The sequence below is a fragment of the Lycorma delicatula genome, chromosome 11 (genome assembly GCF_047948215.1).
Source record: "Lycorma delicatula isolate Av1 chromosome 11, ASM4794821v1, whole genome shotgun sequence".
In the NCBI taxonomy this organism is placed as follows: domain Eukaryota; kingdom Metazoa; phylum Arthropoda; class Insecta; order Hemiptera; family Fulgoridae; genus Lycorma; species Lycorma delicatula.
Window position 1 is genome coordinate 78706998 of NC_134465.1, and position 19400 is coordinate 78726397.

Sequence of the window (19400 nt, forward strand, 5' to 3'; positions counted from 1 at the left end):
AACATTACCTAATCAGAGGCACTTTCACCTTGAGTTGATTTTACCCCTTTCCCCTTTCCACCTACCTAATCATTTACTCCTTTAAGAGTTTTTGGGATATATTGGGAGTCAGTCCCAATAAAGAAGTAGTAGCAAGCAGCAGTTTCTAAATTTGTCACCGAGGTGTACCGTTGGGTTAAGCCAGGCTTCCTAGTATTGTATTCAATCGATCAAAACTTGACTGACATAAAAACAAAAAGGAATTGAATTATCGTAATATTTTTTTGTCAGTCGCACATTTTAAGAAAATATTTTTAAGAATTTTCCATTTACTTCTCTATATTTATTATTCATTATTAACATAAAAGTAGTAGAACGATCTTTTAACCAATAAATTTATTTAGCTTGAGTTTCTACTGAGCAATTTCAAAATGAAAAAAATTTAGGAATGAAAAGAGAAATTTTTAGGAATGCAAAGAGAGATTGTCAGAAGAAAGACAGATTGTATTTGTAAATGTAATGTTTTACTAGTGCTGTCCTTGTAGTGGTACTGTTAGTAACAATGAATGGACTGCTGCATGTATCGTTAGTCAGAATTTGATTTTTTTTTGTTGTATAAAAACTGTATTATTATATTACTCATAGTATGTAATGCGTTTTTGCTTGATGAATTAATTTACCACAGAAGCTTACAGAGAAGGTTGTATATGGGATTACGGAAATGAAATTTTTTAGCATATGAAAAATACCATTCCTGACCGAGAATCGAACCTGGCATATAGACATTTGCGCAATACTTCATTAAGAAAATTAGTAGCGGTATGAAAACATATATTGTTGTTTAAAATGTCATGAGGTCTTTTACCTGTACATTACCTCTCCACAGTCCAGTATGATAACGACTAAGTCTGTTGATTATTTCCTCTAAATCTGTTGGATTATTCCATAGGAATAATCCCTCTTCAGGTCTCTTTTCTTTTTAATTTAATCTGTCGAACATTTTCATTCCGTGCTTTGTTTAAATTTGTCTGTTTATATATTTTTGCTATTTATTAATTGATTTGCCAGATATTCTGGTAGTCTTCAGAGATATAACCCACTGGGTTGGTCTAGTGGTGAACTTAGTCATTGCAAATCAGCTGATTTAAATTTTGAGAGTTCTAAGGCATTTTTATATGGATTTGAATACTAGATCGTGGATACCGCTGTTCTTTGGTGGTTGAGTTTCAGAAATTAACCGTACATCTCAGGAATGATTGACCTCTCTCTCTTTTTCCTGTTTAACCTCCGGCAACTACCGTTTAGATAATTCTTCACAGCATGAATGAGGATGATATGTATGAGTGTAAATGAAGTGTAGTCTTGTACATTCTCAGTTCGACCATTCCTGAGATGTGTGGTTAATTGAAACCCAACCACCAAAGAACACCGGTATCCACGATCTAGTATTCAAATCCGTGTAAAAATAACTGGCTTTACAGGAATGATCGACCTGAGACTCCAAAACTACACTTCATTTACATTCATATATATCATCATCTGAAGTAATACGTTACGATGGTTCCAGAGGCTATACAAAAATAAAAAAAGTCTTCAGATATCTAGTGCAGTTTTATTGATTTGGGGATTGCATTCAAGCAGCTGTATTACTATTTTTGTTTGTAATGAATTTATCTACACCATATTTCATCTCTAAATCACCAGGCCAGGATGTGTTTTTAATTAGATCGCAATAATTGGTTGGGAGATTGCATTTAAGACTCTGTTAGGGTTGCCGAAGTATAACTGATATGCTCAGGTTTTGAACAGTCTCCCTCCCACACAGAAAAACAAAGGCAGTGCTATCTGTGCCATTCTAACATACACTTTTATTAATTATTTTGATATTACTAGTATTTTAGTGAAATTGTTATATAGAATCATAATGAAAGTATGGTTGATTTAAGGTATGAATTAAACAAAAAAGATACTTAACTGTTATAATGATTTATGTGTCAAATTCTCAAATAGTTAATAATCAATAAATTCCTGTGCGTGTACTCTGTAATCTATATTCAGTTTCTGCTCATAGATGAATAACATATCTTTTGTTATGGTTGTAACCGTGTCTTCCATTCTTTCCTTTAAATGATTCAGGTATGCAATTTTTGTAAGTAAACTATGTTTTTTCCTACAAGAAAAAAATCACAGTGGTTAGGTGTGTTCTTGGAATGTAAAACAAACAACCTTCTCAGCCTATCGATCTATCTGAAGATTTTTCATTTAATGCCCAGCTAATGAAGTCATTAAAACTTGGTTGTGCACCATCTTGTAGTAAATAAATTTGATGTTCATTTTCAAGATATCTGGCTGAGGAAAGCAATATTTATTTAACATATCAAAATAAACATTTCATTAATAGTTTTTTAATCTAAGAGATACATTATTTTTCATTAAACCACAGATCCCCATATTCGATGTGAATAGTGTCTTGGCTATTACTATTAACACATCCATTAAGGTAAAAAGAAGCTTTGTCCGTAAAACACTTTTTCCTCAAACTGGTGGTCTTTCCTGCAATTTCTGTTTTAGAACAGATTTTGTTTAAGCTGTCTGAACTAGAATCATAGTTTTCATGTGATTGCCCCTTTTTATATTACATCGAAATGCACGTTGAAATAAAATTATTGAATTTCTGTTTGGCATGCTGAAACCCCACCAGTATTTTATGATCATGTGTATTGTTTTTAAATATCTAACGGTTAGAACAGATGAAACATTTTTAATTTCTTTTTCTTATTTTGTATTTAACTTCACAAACATGTGGCATTGTGATGTTATTTTTATTTTTTATAGAAATTATCACATTTGCTATTAGAAGTATTATTAAAAAATTAATTATAAAAAATTATTGCGTTTTAATTTGATAAAGTCGTCGTAGTTTTTATCTATGCTGTGGTTACACTTACGTTAATATTAATGTATTGCTGTTAATAGCATGAGCGAGACTAAGTTGATTATCATTTAATATGTTGTTTATCAGTTACGTGAAAGTCATAATTTTTTTTGTGTGTGTGTGTGTGCACACACGCGCATGCTTATTTATATATGTGGTTATTTCTTGAATATATAAGTGTATGTAGTTTTATTAATAACACACTGTCTGTGTAGCTCATTATTTTGTAATACAGTATTTAAAATAAAAGTTCATATGACATCATGTAAAAGAGTAATCTTCATTATTTATCTGTTAATGTAAACATATGTTTTAATATCATCATTATAATTATTATTTTAATTTAATTAGCCCTTTTTAATGTTTTTTATAATATCATCATTTTTATTATTATTATTATTTTAATTTAATTAGTTGGTCGTGAATGTTTTTTAATTAATAAAAAAATTTCAGTAAGTACTTCTATTTTAATACATAAAGTAAGGTCTGAATCAGATACTTAATTTTTAATTTTTTATTGATAATTTATTCAGTGTTTATTGAAATGGATTTATTATATTTTAGTTGCATAAATTGTTATATGATATCTTCATTCTTGTTAATTGTGGGAAAAATTAAATTTGAATCTGCAGAGATGTTAAGTTAAGCATTGAAGATTCTCATTAAAGTGAACTATAGAAGTTTTTAAATCCCAATTGTATAATCTGTATTGGATCCTTGTTAAATTAGCAATATCTTTTATCTATGCCACATATGTAATCTCTTTATTGTATATTAAAATTTACATTTATTAATTATCATAGACCCGGGCAAAGTGGTAGTATAAAAATTGTAACGTTTCCATAGTGGGTGGAACATCTGGGGGAGTGGTATTAACAAAATCAGAGTATTAGAATTAAAGATAAAATGCTATTAATCGCAGTATAATCGCTATTATATGACGTAGGTTGAAATTTCTCTTCCATGATTGTCTCCTTTCACCAGTACAATCTCTTTTTATTGTAAAACAGTAGTCAGCCATCATGTTTGCACTCCACCTTCCCTGAAATCTTTTCCATGCGCTTGATGTCCTGGTGGAAACATTCTCCTTGTTCTTCACTGACCTTGCCGAGGTTTGCAGGGAAAAGTACATCCTAATTTGATGAAACTGACCCAAGCAATTGCGCGGCATCTTTTGTCAGATTCAAGTCACGAGTTAAACCATTAAGATCATTTTGACAATAATTTTTGTGCAAAATCTTCTTCCAGCTTATAATCATCAGAATTATCGTATTCATTTTCTGAGCTGCTCTCATGTGGCACATCTTCAAGAATGGGAGGTGGAACTGAGATAGGGAGATTCATTATGCATAACTGGTCATAAGACTGAAGGAATGTTCGGATATTGTATATCCTTATTACTTTTTGTGTTATAACCTTGAACGTTAACACAAAAATAACAATCGGTTACATGACTTTGTGGCTCCCTCCAAACCATTGGGACTGCAAAAGGCATTGATTTTTTTGTACCATTTTTCCACAGTCTCAGTCCTTCAACACGTGTACGGCATACCTTGTGTGGTGCCCAGCTTTTGTCTTAATCACCAAGCCTTATGCCAAAATATGTATAATAGATATTTCTCATGAAACTATTAATGTCCTGTCTTTGCTTAGCAATTATGTACCTAACACAAATATAACAGAACACGTTTGGGTTATTCAGACACTTGCGGAAACTCATTTCTAAAGAAACTGCATAAACTACATTTGACAGCACAAATATAACCTCACAGCACTACAGCTTGTCAACAATGAACTACGTTTCCCGCCAAACAGCCAGCTGGGCGTTACAATTGTAATACCACTTACCAAAATAAAATTTCTCTCCCTCGATAAAAGTTTCCTTTGTAGAATTTACATTTAAATAAAAATTGAGTTCACTTGCTTTGCAAAAAAACTATATGTGACAGAAAAAAACCAATTATAGATCTGAAATAGCACAGAAATATATTTTAGGAACATGTAAAATTACAGAAACATAGAAAATTATGTTGCATGGTGTTATCAAAGACACAGTTACATATAGAAACAAAGCAGGACTCCTTTCCACAAATGTCCAATCATTCCAAGAAGATTCCTCCAGTCTGGTCTGCTTTCAGAAGCTAGTGAATACCTTCACCCTTCCATACACTGCTCAATCACTGAGGAAAAAATAATAAAATAGTTAATTTGAATATCTAAACTAAACAAGTCTTGATGACAAAATGCCTATCCTGGCAAAATAAGCTCTCAAGTGGTGTCAAACCCCTTCAGCGATAATCTACAGGCTAGAGATCTAAGGTCAGCAACTAAGCTCCATTCTCTACGAGTTTTCCAGTTGATTTGCAAGCAGAGAATTAATTTTTTCAAGCTTAACAATCCTAGTACATTCAGCTTTTTACTTGGGAAAAGCATGGTTCTCATTGCCATCTTAGACCTTCTATTCTTTTTCCTGTTTAGCCTCCGGTAACTACCGTTTAGATAATATTTCAGAGGATGAATGAGGATGATAGATGTGAAGGTAAATGAAGTCTTGTACAGTCTCAGTTCGGCCATTCCTGAGATATGTGGTTAATTGAAACCCAACCACCAAAGAACACTGGTATCCACGATCTAGTATTCAAATCCGTATAAAAATAACTGACTTTACTAGGACTTGAACGCTGGAATTCTCGACTTCCAAATCAGCTGATTTGGGAAGACGTGTTCACCACTGGACCAACCTGTTGGGTATGGGTGTAGGCTAAACCAATTAAATCAGACCTAGCAAAATTAGCCCTAAATACACCATGTCCAGGCAGAAATTGTGTAATATGCTGATCAGGGGAAAACCCACCTAACAACTTTCAAAACTTTAACGTCTGTAAATACCATGCATGTAACGACCATTAGAAGACTCATTCAATCTAACCCTCCAAGATTGAAAAATCTTGGTCCTCAATTTCTTGCATGCGCTCAGAGGTGAGATTGTATACTTTTTTGGCATTATAGCGCAATAGTGCAGTCGATGCTCAGTTTTAAGGATACCAATTGGTTTTATTTATGTAAACAGTTTGAGAGATGTTTCTTGGAAAGTATGCAGTGTACTTGGTCATATCTATGATTATCTGATCTTGAATGCGGCATAAATCAGGAAACGATCTCAAATTTTTCATTAAGATTTGATGATTTATTTCTGTTGACAAGATAACCGTGTACAATCATTTTCACCTGCAATCATCACATGCTGTCAATATCAAACTGCCTTTTTTTAAGAGTTTCCAGTCATTAATTTAAATTAATATATTTATTATTATTTTTACAAAACAATGTATGTTTATGTTCTTTGCTATGAAATCTTGTGCTATGATATTTGAAAACTTAACAATGTTGATTTTTTTCAGTTTGATAAAAAAGTGTAAGTTTAATGTAAAAGTGGAAAATTGACTTCCAAACTTTCTGTCAGTTGTTCTATCTTTCTGTATGTATATATATATATTTACCTACATACATATACACTTAATGCTGATTACTGCTTTGTTTTTAAACTGCGACCAAGTTTCAGTAGAATTATTTAACAAAGCTGAATCTCCTGTTTTATGATGGCGAAACATAGTGTATGGCTAATAAATTATTACAGTGAACAGAAACAAAAAAATAATGTACATACAGACAAACAATTATTCATAACAAGTTGTTTAAAGTTGAAGGTATTGTAATTGTTGACATTATTCAATTTTTTTACTTTATTTAATTTTTTTTTCAGGGAATGCGTGACATGTTCACCACATCCCAGGCGACACAGTGTGCACAACAGTCACAGTCCGGGGCAACAATTGCTCATAAGAAGCGTAAATTGGATCATCACGTGGTTAATATTGAATCAGCATCAGTTGCCGCAGCAGCCGCAGCCGCTTCAGTCGCATATCCGCTTACCGCTGATCCATCATTATATACATCTACTTTAAGACACCATCATCGTTCAACCGCCGCCGCAGCAGCAGCAGCCGCAGCCGCTGCAGCAACAACAGTTGCTAACAATAACAACAATGTACATCAGAGTAAGAGCCCCAATGGTGCTCCTCCTGGCATGCCCCAAAATTTTATTCGTGCCTCCACCATAAAGTTATTGGATACTTATCAACGCTGCGGTCAAAAGGTATGTGTTGCCTATTTCTTTTATTTCTCAAAATTTTTAAGTAAGTTTTTAAAGTATCAAGGAACTCTATCTCATCCCCTCCCTCTTTCGTTGTGTGTGTGTGTGTGTGTGCGGGAGTGTGTGTGAGTGAGGAATATAAATATTACATTCTCATTCAATTTACAGCATTAATGTTTAGCGAGTGTCTTTTCCTTCGGTTTTTCTTTCAGCCTTATCAAGGCCTTTTGTCTTTTCTAGCTTTTTCTCACTCGTATCCTGATCAGATCATTCTCTATATAATTGATTTAAAGACACTTTTTTATGAATTCAGCCTTGTTTCTAATACCGAATGAATGAAACTTCTTATCCTAAGACTGTATTTATAGTGTCAGTAATAACCTTTATTAAGTTTGATTGTAGTTTGGTCATTGCAAATTGGCTGATTTTGAAGTCGAGAGTTTGTAGGTTCAAATCTTAATAAAGACAGTTCCTTTTATGCAGATTTGAATACTAGATCGTGGATACCGGTGTTCATTGGTGTTTGGGTTTTAATTAACCACACATCTCAGGAACAGTCTACCTGATACTGTACAAGAATACAACTTCATTTACATTCATATATATCATCTTCATTATTCTCTTAAGTAATACCGTATGGTGGTTCCGGAGGCTAAACAGAAAAAGAAAGGAGAAAGGTTGTAGTTTGGTATTTAATAGTTACAGTTACATACATTGTAACCATCCAATTAATAAAACCTTGTCATTAACCCTCTGCTTTTTCTGCATTTGTTTTGGGATTAGTTATAGAAAGGTATTAGTAATAGAAAAGTAGAGTTAAATTGCTTTTTAATTTACATCGTATTATACTTACTTGTTCTAATCGCTAGGTATACAGTATATCTAGTTCATTCTGTTACCGCCATGTTTTATTTTAGAAAATTATAACAGAAAAATATTAAACTGGAGTGCTTATGATTAAAAGTAGTAATGTTATATTGAAAAGAAATAAGTTTATTAAAATTAGTTTTTTTAGGTTGAGGTCAACGTGTTTTTAAGATCGAGGTTAAGTTGATTGATGTTAATATAGACATTGATCAGCAAGTATTCAAAGAACATTTTCTTTTTACCATCTTAATAATTTTTGATTTTTTATGTATTGTTTTCTTTCAATTAAATTGTGAAATAAAATAATTATTTTTTTATTAATATTAAAAAATAAATATTTAATATTAAATGATTATTTTAAAATGAATACGATAACAATTAATCTATATCAGTAATAAAGATACCTTTATAGTTGTTTTTTTAATTATACGAACATGTATAACTTAAACCGAGTTTAGGATTGTTGAGTGATTATAGCATCGACTAAAGTAAGAGGTGTATTTTGTATTTAGCTTAAGATTATTTAAAAAATTTTGAGTTAAAGGGGCCAACCCGGTTGTAACTAGAAGTAACTTAATTATTTTTCAGCCGATGGGTGAAAAACATACTATGGCAGATATGGTACTAGAATCACATTTCTCGCTTGTATTTTTCATTCACCCGTTAAATTATATAGTTCTACTCGGTTCATTGTTATAATTCTTAAATCGGGTAATTGTTTTATTTAGGAAAACTTTTTTAGTGGTTGAATCTAAGTTCATTTTATCATAAATCTTCCGAAATTAAATAAATCTTAATTTCGGAGGATTTATGATAAAATTAATGTAGAGTCAACCACTAAAAAGTTTTTGTATGTTAGGGTATGTTAATGGAACACCACGAAAAATATAGAATGATTCGTTTGGATTTTTGATTTGGCAGATAAGAGTTGAAGTGTAGTATTTACATGCAAAATTTCAGGAAGAAGCTTCACTCATCAAAAAAGTACCACACCATGTGTCTAATCATAATGTTATGGATCAATTTATTGCCCTGTCAAGATTGGCTTCATACCACAAAAACAATGATTACTACAGAAGCCTACTGTGGAATGAAAGTTTTGGCACGCATAATACGTTTCTAAATCCTGATGATGTGGCATTCATTTGCAGGCAAAATTATTACATCATGATATGTAATTTCGCTATTACATATTGTTTCTTTTTTGATTAAAATTTTAGAAATTATTACTACGTCATTACATACAATATTGTGTATATTTTTCATGAAGAATGTAGGTTTTTTGATGTTTGATACTGTTCATTTTTCATTAGATTGGTCGACTTGGGTCGCTTGCATTCTGTATTGAACCATGAACCGTATGAATGGTATGGAATAACGTTCTGTTATTGAAAGTTAAGGGTGTAAAATAATGTGGAATAAAGAACAATATTACTGTAATAGGCTGTAAAAAAAGTAGAAAAAATTCTTTGGATAATTAATTTTAATCTAAGACTGTTTGTGTATACTAGTCAATTTCATTGACTATTCTTCAACTGACTAAGGTTGTGAAGAAAATGTGTTTTTACATCGGCGTAATGAGATGGATATGTGTGACATGTAATGAGATTTAGTCTTGCACAGACTCAAACTGACTGTTCCTGAGATGTGTGGTTTATTGAACCCCAATCACCAGAGTATACCGGAATGTACTATCTAGTTTTCAAAACCGTATAAAAGTAACTTGCCTTTACTAGGATTTGATCTCGGAACCTTTGACTTTCAAAATCAGTTGTTAAACAAGTGATTTGCGATAATGAGTTCAGCAATAGGCCAAACCATGGGCTTATGTAAAAGTTCTGATAGTGGGTTCTCTGTTGTATTAATTAATGACTTAAAACAAAAAAAAAAATGTTTAGTTTTTCTTTCATAACTTTTTAATTGTTAGATCTACATTACAGTTTTTCTAGACAAAAAAGATGATTAATTCTATTTTCTATAAACATTTAATTTAAATTTTATGTACATGACTAATTTTTACCCCCTCACACAAAGTTTCTTTTTTCCTTAAGACAGATTTTTAATAGGATGTTGCATTTATTTATTTTTTTTTTTTTTTACAATTCCTTTTATATTTATTGATTTAACATCATTCTATATCGAGCAGCCCAATAAAGATTTTGTCGTATTGTATGATAATTTTTCTTGTCCTTGTGGTAGTCATTGGACTTCAGTCAGTGCTTCACATTTATTGAGATGAACACCATTCATAAGATCTCCTGGGTTGCATAATCTACAGACAGGGCTTTCTGCCACTCCAATTTTATATATGTGAGCACTCAAGTAGTCATGTTCAGAAAGATCCTGAAACAGGCTACGGTCACACTTTGCGGAAGGTTGTGGGCAATTCTCGCACTAGGCAGCAGTAACGAAGACCACTGCTTATTATTAACACTGTTTGCATGTTTTCTGTTTGCCTCTATTTTCAGCTTGTTTTTAATCTTTTTACTGTACTAAATTCGAGAGGGGGGCCTGTGGTGGTTAAAACCAAAAAAGCATAACATTTGTTTTTGGCGATCCTTTCTCTTTGTGCAGAGTAAAATTACTTATTTTGGTATAATGCTTGCAAAAGTAGGTTGCCACACCAACATCAGTTGTGAACAGCTTATCCCCCTTAGAGAAAGGATTTTCTTTTTTGAACAAGGGTTATTATTGAGCTTAGAAGTAAACTTATGTGCCTTTATTCTGTCTTTCTTGAAATCAATATCACTCAAAAACTTTCTGTATGTTTCACGTTTACATTGAATTATTCGCTTTTTGATGATTGCAGTTTTGTGTTTTACAAAAGCCTACCCTCCTCAGATCCCGTTTTTCCTGCTTGCCCTCTTGCCAAGTCTTGCTCCTCTTTCAAGTGCTGAAGCAAGTGCTTATACATAAAGTTGTATACGTAAATGCATGTTGCATTTATGCATAAATCTATACCGTTTCTCTGAAATAATAATGTAATTTTATCAAGAGGCAGTTTTTACATCATTTGTGTATCTTAGAATTCTTTTTTTTTACATTTGATATAGCTGTACTTTTAAATTTTAAAAAAGTTAAGTTTTTTTAAATGTTTGTAAATTTATTTTCATTTTAAAGAATTGTTTTTATAATTTTGTTATCTTTTACTTTTTACAATAATTTCTTTGAATATGGTTTTATTATTTATTTTTTTAAGTTTTATTTACTTTATGTGAAAATTGTAAGAAAGTATATAGTGGTGATGTACAGCTTTCAAAAAAAAAAAAATTTTAATTATTCATGTGGTTTTATCAAGCAAGTTGTTTTCACATAACTATTAAAAAGTTACAGGATTTATTCTAGTGACGACAGAAGTTTATTGATGAAAACATATGAAAATAAAAAACTTTTACAGGATTTTTTCTACAAAATGAAAAACTATGTTTAATTTTTGTTTGCATTTTTTTGTTTATTTTTTATTTATGTTTTTAAAAAATAAAACTTTTATTTTTAATTCCTAAAAGAAAACACACTATAATTACACGATTGAGTATTTATTTATAACCCCACAGCAGTAATGACAAAATAGTTTTTCCAGAGGAGTAAAAATAATTTTTCATATTTTGTTTTCTCATTAAAATCTTAAATAAACATGTTGTGTTTTATGTTTCACCTTAACAAAAATATGTTGCTAAAAATGTATGATGTTGATTCTTTATTTTATTGTGGATGATTAGGAGGTCTGTCTTTAGCTGAAAAGATTTAGAGATAATTTAACTATACGGGCAGAAAATAGAAGTTCTTGGACAGGCTGTTGTCAGCTAGATTATGTCAGTTCGTGGTGTGATAATTCTCAGAACATAAACTACAGAAGGGCTGAAGGAAGAGAAGGATATTTACCCCAAAAAAGGAATTACAGAATGAGTTTAAGAATACAACCAGTGGATATGTACAAGGCAATGAACCATTCTGTCTTTCAACTGCTAAGATCATGTTTCAACCCTGGGTGAGAGCATAGCTGATAAATAATTTTGGTCATTTTTATGCTGTAAGAAACTTTCCTTTACATCCAAAAACTAAAAAGCCATCAAAGAATAGGACCATATTTTATAGGAATACTCTCACCAAATCCTCGAACCATGTGGTGTGTGGAAGTATCTAAACCATAAAGCGTTCAGCTAGATCCCTCTTGTTTATGTTTTACTATAAATTATGATAAAAATTTTTATTAAATATTTCTCCTACCCATTGCTTCGTTTACTTTCCCGTCTAGTGCTATAGAAGAGCTTTTTGGATTGGCTTTGGAAGGGAAAATATTGTAATCGGTCCAGTTTAGGCATATGTGGTTTTCACTGAATCTTGACGTTTTGACACCTAAGAAACTCAAAAAACCGGATGGAAATTTTCTGGATGTTTGTATTGACATATGTGTGTTTGGTGTTGCACTCTAAATCACCTTCAGATCTCCAGAACTACTCGATGGATTTTGACCAAACTTGGTCAGATTACTACTTCTATATTTGGGGCATTGATGCCATTAATAAATGGTCAAGGGGGTGAAGAAAGGTCACCCTTAGTATTTCAAGATTTCACCCAATTAAGGTCTTATTTTTCTTATGCAGATTCGTTAATAATTAAGAAATAATATCTACAAATTTTTTTTTGCAAAATCGCGCTGCCACCCCCAAAAAATGCTCTAAATAAACTAGTATCTAAGTGGGTGTAGTGCATGATAAGTACCCCCCCCTCTCACTATGAAGTGCGTTAGTATGGCACTGATGACAGCTGCTGTAGTCTTCTGTGCTACAGTGTTATATCATAGGTGAGCGGTACAATTAAATAAATGAATAATATTTAAAGTGTAAAAAAATATTTAAAGTGGCCACTAGTACTGCCACACCTGAGTGAATTAAATACGGTATGCGCACACGCTTTAGTTAGAATCATTGAGTTATGTGAGGGCCTAGGTACTTTTCACTTTATTTATTAAATAAATGGATAATATTTAAAGTGTAAATAAGTAACTTGTCTCATTGGGTTTCGAACTTGATTGCCTGTTTAAATTTGTAACGTCTTAAACCTTGCGGTTATACCACCCAACCGATGGATGTTGTAAACTTACAAATTTAGAAATTTAAAAATTTCAAATTATTGAGTTTCTCTTTTTAACAATTGAGGAATGACAACTATAAAAGTACGGTCAAATTCAAATCAAAATCAATATTAAAAGCAGCATGAAAGAGTTCAATATAAACAAACTTCTGTTTGTGTAATTGTTTTTTAAAAGACAAATAAATAAATATTTTGTTGAAAATTGTAAAAACAAGGTCATTGCTTGGTAGAGATAATGAATATAATGAAGACAGATGGAAGAAAAGTTAGAAAAAAAAAGACTAAAAGATAAAGTGCAACTGCAAAAGAAGTGAGGTTATCTCAGGATTTGAAGGAAAATGAAAATGTAAAAAAGAAGGGTATATGAAAATGTAAATAAAAAATGAAGAAACTAAAACCAAAGCATGAATGCAAATGCTATGAGAATTGTTAGAATATGTGAAGAATAAAAAGTCAAATAACAAATAACGTATGAAAAATTATCAAAAATTGTATAAATTTTTGTTTTTATTTATTACAAGTCATAGAATTAAATAAAAAAAAAATTATTGTATTTAAATAAAATGATAAATATTTTAAATTACGTTGTGTGTGTGTGTGTGTGTGTGTGCGCGCACGCGCGCCATGCATCAGAAAAAAGCTGCGTGATGGGAAAGTTGTACAACTGTGTTGTCAGCTTTTTTTTGTGTTAAAGATTATATTTTATTTGAATAAAATCTTATGTTTTTGTTATGTTGTGTGTTGAGATTTTTCCTTTTTATGGATTTTTGTATTTAGAATTTTTTATTGCAGCGTAAATCTTGTGAAGGGAATGGTGATCGTTGTGAAGGAACAACAACCACCGCGAACAACAATAATACGACAACAAACACGACGAATCATAGTAAAGGAGCAGCAGCAGCTCCGAGCCATCAGGCATCCGGGGCTGGCGCAGACGGTGATTACCAACTTGTACAACACGAGGTCCTTTATTCCATGACCAACCAGTACGAGGTGTTAGAATTTCTTGGCCGAGGCACGTTTGGACAGGTAATAATAATTAATACTACCTATAATAACCTACATGTTATTTGATAATTGGATTGTTACAAAAAAACTTTGAAACTTCTTTTCATGCAAAAAGTTCTGTTTTCATAGGGGTTGTTTTTATATATTTTTAAAAAAATATAATGGACATATGACAGGATCAATATACAATGGCTAATTTTCAAAGGGAGGCTGATTAAAAAAAGTATAAACATTTTAAATTAAAGAGACATTCTGAAAAAAGAGAAAAAAAACAGGGTATGTTGTGATCTGATTATAAGTTAGTTTCGTATGAAAATAAAGAATAATTTTACCTGACCTTCCAGTGTTTTTTTTATTTCTTAATTTTATGTTTTTTTTAATTGATCTGGTCTGGAGTTTTTTTGAATCATTAATCTGTTAAATTTTTTTTTGATTAATTTTGTGATTCAAATATTATACAACTTCTTTCTTTTCTTTTTATTGATAGACAAAAACTTTCAATTTTTTCCAAAAATGAAAATGGTGTAGTAAATCACTATAAATGGTTTTTTTTTTAAACAGGTTAAGTATTGTTTAAATGTATGCACAGACTTTTTACAAATTATATTAGGATCTGTAGTTGTGTCTTTATTTATTATTTCGTCCTTATAGGTTTGTAAAAGCTTAGAAAATACTGTTGCTGCTGTTTTAATGTGTTTATCTGATGCATCATTTCAAATTTTGTGAAGGAAATGGATGTTTTATGATAGTGTATGAAATTTAACTTTCTAATGAGGTACACAGTCCATGACCCCTGAAGCGTTCATTCTAAATCATTCTAAATTGACACGCGTGTCCCTTGAAATACATCGTGTTTTGTATGATTTAGACTTTTTGATTGTATTGAAATTATTTTTTCCACATATAAATAAAAAGAAATTTAAATGGTCAAAGACAAATTTAGAAAACATGGCTAAATAATATTTGTAAGCGGTAAATAAAATATTTTGTGTACTGAACTGACAAATCGTGTATTACACCAGATAAAATATTTTAATGAAACCAAACTAATTTGGTTTCTTGGTAAATATAGTTGCATATTGTAATTATTTCTATTTATCTAGTTGTTATTAAGTTGGACTGCAGATCATGAAATGCTGAATACTCAGTCTGTAATTTCTTATTGAAAACTTTCTTCATCTATGTTCTTTTCTTTCAGGTCTTCCTTTATGCTTTCCACTTTTGGTCTTTACTATCTCTTTCTTTGTCTTCGTCTAAGTCTTATTTTAATTATATTTAAGAATTTATTTTTCTGATAAATATTGAATAAACTTTAATTTTAAGTAATAAATCTTTGTCCTGGCTAAGATCGTAAACTAAATTCTTTAACAGTGTAATGGTTCTGCAACACCAGTAATTTCTCTAGAGCGTAGTGTCTCAGAAATTGAAAAGGGTAAAATAAAGATGCGGCCAGTTAAATTTGTGTTAATAAATTGGTTCTCACAGCTCACTGAAGGTAAAGAATGAGGTGCAATTCCTTGCATCATAATGGTATAAAAAAACTATGTGATCATAGTTTTCTACATATTCTGAATATTTATTTTTTTAAATAGACATATTTTGGAAATATTTTCTGTTAAACTTGTGTCTGGAAAAATGAATAAAACCTGTTAAGAGTTGATAGATTATGAATGAAATTTTGATAATCACTTAATTCTATTTTATCATCTTACAAGCATTGCATGTATCATTTTAAGTTGACTGCATACACTCTTTTACTTTGCCAGCATTTGTAAACCTTTTGGAATTGTTCCTGATATCTTGTATTAAAAATCTTTTACTACTGATGTCAGTGATGATGATGGTCTTATTACATAACTTATTTTCAGAATGATTTACAAGTAGTAACTAGTAAAAATGAGCCAGTGTCCATTTTGGAGAGCATTGTAAGTCTTCCTGAGATATTACATTTTCCTGCACGTGGAAGTTTTTGATTCTGACTTTTGATGTTATTTCCCCCACAGATCTACTTCCATCATTTCAACCATACACAATGTTTTTTTTATTTTTGCAGTAATTGACCCTGATTTTGAAGATAATACTTTTATGAAGATGCTTTGTGTGACTTATGAGAACAGCTTGTGATGTTTTCATTATTCTTCCAGCTTAAAAGTTTATGAGCGATTGTAATGATTTCGATTAACATTTTTTTAAAAAGAAAATGATAGATTTCATGTTTGTAAGGTTTTCAGTAATTATTTCGTTAGTTACACATATATAGCTGATGCTATTGTTGAAGAGGAAATGGGAACACAACCCCGGCTACATTATTAACATCTGTGAATTATTAAGCAATTTCCAATTCTGTTTCGGTTCACCATTACATTTTCAAAAAGAAGTTGTAGATAGATTGTGGGAACGTTTTGAGGTTATTGATATAAATAAAGAGCTATACTAAACGGTTATCAAAATAAATTTGAACACAAAATTACGCTCAAAAACTGTTTACAAAAACTTTATATAGAAACTAAATGTAGCTGGCCATTTGATTGTTGTTGAAAAATCATTATCATCAGGAGAGACTGTTGTAAAATTATAAACGTAAGTAAATAAGTATATGAAAAATAATAAATAATAAAAATTATTAATTACAAATGAATAGTGGTAATGAAACACTATAAAACGTCTACTACAAACAATTCTTGTGATTTCAGGCGGTTCCAGTAGAAAGTTTAAATTTAGCTTAAAAACATGTATACCATTTAAACCTCCAATTAATTTCAATTCCAACTAAAGTGCTTCTTAAGCGGTTTATTTGTCGATTTATATATTTTATTATCTTTTTCATTGATTTATTACTAATTTTTTTAATTTATATTTTTTTCTGTAGTGTCTGGCAGTATGATTGTTTACAGATGAAGATAGTAAGATTTTAAGTGCATTTTTTACGCGTGAGCATAATCTGTTCTTCCACTTTATTGTACCATCTGTTAATTTAAATAAATAATATAAATTTAAACTGTTTTTAGATAATTTATTTTCGGTTATATTTTTTTATTATCAAAACTGTTATCAAATTTAAAGAAATAATATTTTACCGGAGTTTTTTTAAAGTAAAAGTTAACTACTAGTAAGTGTTTTTGAACAGTGTATTTTTAACTTTAAAAAATAGCCATTTGTGCATAGTTTTACATTAATTTATCAATGCTTTTGACAGGTAAGATTAATTGAATAGTATTATAAGAAACACTTTGCTTCTATTCTCTCTTCTTATTAGTTTATGCTAAGCTAATAAAATAATTGTTTATAAATATGTAATTTTATATATATATATATATATAAATATACTAAGTGGCTTTGTCTTTATTATTTTATTTTTTTAATTACAGGTCGTAAAATGTTGGAAAAAAGGAACAAATGAGATTGTTGCCATCAAAATTTTGAAAAATCATCCATCTTATGCTCGCCAGGGCCAGATTGAAGTAATATTACTTTTGCATGTTTTTATTTTTTGATTAGATTTATTATTTACAATCCTTTTATGGAAGTTGCCTGACAGTGAGGCTGGGAAAGTTTTTATTATTTTTCTTGTAATGAGAAATACGTTCAAAAATTATTGGAAAGTAATGTTATTTTATTGTAATTTGCATTTAGTAGAACTCCAGTTCTTTGATATTCATTCATGTAATATATAAACAAAATATTAGCCATTTATTTTATATTTATACATTAATGATGGACAGCTGTAACCAATGGATGAGTTATGATGCTGCCTATCCAAGATTACAATTATAATATTGGTATTGAAGCATTGTGCGGATTAAAGCAAAACAGTCATAAAAATTGAATTAATAGTAAAAAGAAAAAGGTATGTATGCTGGCCTCGGGTTAGACCAGAATCTGCATTACATAAAAGTATTACAAATAATGAAAGACAAAACATACATTTTTAATATTTTCTTCAATTTTAATTCATTTATTTATTGACTGTATAAAATACAATAAAAAGTAAAAAAAAATAATAAACCCAAAAGAAAACAAAGTTTGCCTAAGCTTACGCAAAGTCTCAATTAGAATCTTACGCTTTTTCAGTTTCTTTTGTCTTTAATTGTAAATAACCATGAAATCTTTGTTAGGATAGTTTAGTAATTAAATAGGGTTTCTTTTGTTATTATAATTTATATTCAATATTTGTTACTATTTTTGATTCATTTTTTAATAAAAAATAAAAATTTAATTTTAATAAAAAATAAAAATTTAATTTTAATAAAAAATAATCTTGAATGAAAGAAAGTTTCTTTTTTAATTAGTGTTAATTCTTAATTAGGAACAGTAACATTAATGTTTGATATTTTTGTCTTGAATATATTTGCAGATTTTTTGTTATTTTGCAATCTTCTTCTGCTGTCATATTTTTAGTGTCCTCTGTCATTCGTCATTCATTGTCCTAAAATGATCTATGAATCATCAGACTTAAAAAAACAAGACTTTTTATACTTTGTGTTTTAATGCAATCTGTACAATTTTATTAAAATGCATCCTAGCAAAATATATATGTTATTATAGTATTACTAACATTAAATTTTATTTATTTTTTTTTAGTGGTTTTTCATTCATGATTTTATTAATAATGATCACTATTGCTGCCACATCAACAGATTAATGTACATTAATTTTATTTTAGAAAATACAACTTTGATCGTGAAATTAAATGCACTCCTTATTTTTTATCTCTTATAATTTTTCTGTTATTGTTTCACATGAAAGTACAACTAAATTGCTGTTACAGGAACTTAGATAATTTACATCAATTTTTTCAGAATTAAATTCTCTATCTATTTAACTGATAAGTTTTATTTGCTTATGACAATTTAACTAAGTTATTTTACACCAAAGCTAAAATACTGTGATTTTCAACTCAACTTTTTTTTTTTATTACACCCTATTCTGTAAAAATAATGGTGATGCATTTCTGGGACCCACTTTTTAACATTGTTCAGGTCAAAAACTATAAGAAACCACTAAAGTTGCCCCTTAAAATTACCTTCTCAGAATTTCAGTAGGGCTTCAATTTCAGCTGTAAGGAGGGGCATTCTTCTTTCCTTAACTAACTACAAGTTGGGAGGGCTTATATATATATATATATATAATATATATATATATCAACATTGTTTTAATTAATATAGTTTGCAATTTAAATTGGATGGTTACAATAATTACAAACTGCTGCTACAACTTTGGTACTCAATAGAAATAACAATTAATATCTGAGCAAGGTTACTTCACATCATATGTGTGCACTTAATAAGTAAATTTTATTTTTTGTATCATTCATTAGTCAATATTTACTCAGTGAAATTTATATTGCTGTTCAACACTAACCAT

General features: G+C 30.1%; 1 protein-coding gene across 9 annotated transcripts in view; it reads left to right on the plus strand.

Moving 5' to 3' along the window:
* Hipk (Homeodomain interacting protein kinase) overlaps nt 1-19400 on the plus strand; it is a 162871-nt gene that overhangs the window by 44442 nt on the left and 99029 nt on the right. For all 9 annotated transcript variants that reach the window (XM_075378800.1, XM_075378792.1, XM_075378791.1 and 6 more), the window contains exons 2-4: nt 6678-7070; nt 13821-14057; nt 17405-17497. In XM_075378800.1, the coding sequence (XP_075234915.1) occupies nt 6681-7070; nt 13821-14057; nt 17405-17497 (720 nt within the window). In that variant the 5' untranslated portion in view covers nt 6678-6680. The remainder of the gene's footprint in view (nt 1-6677; nt 7071-13820; nt 14058-17404; nt 17498-19400) is intronic.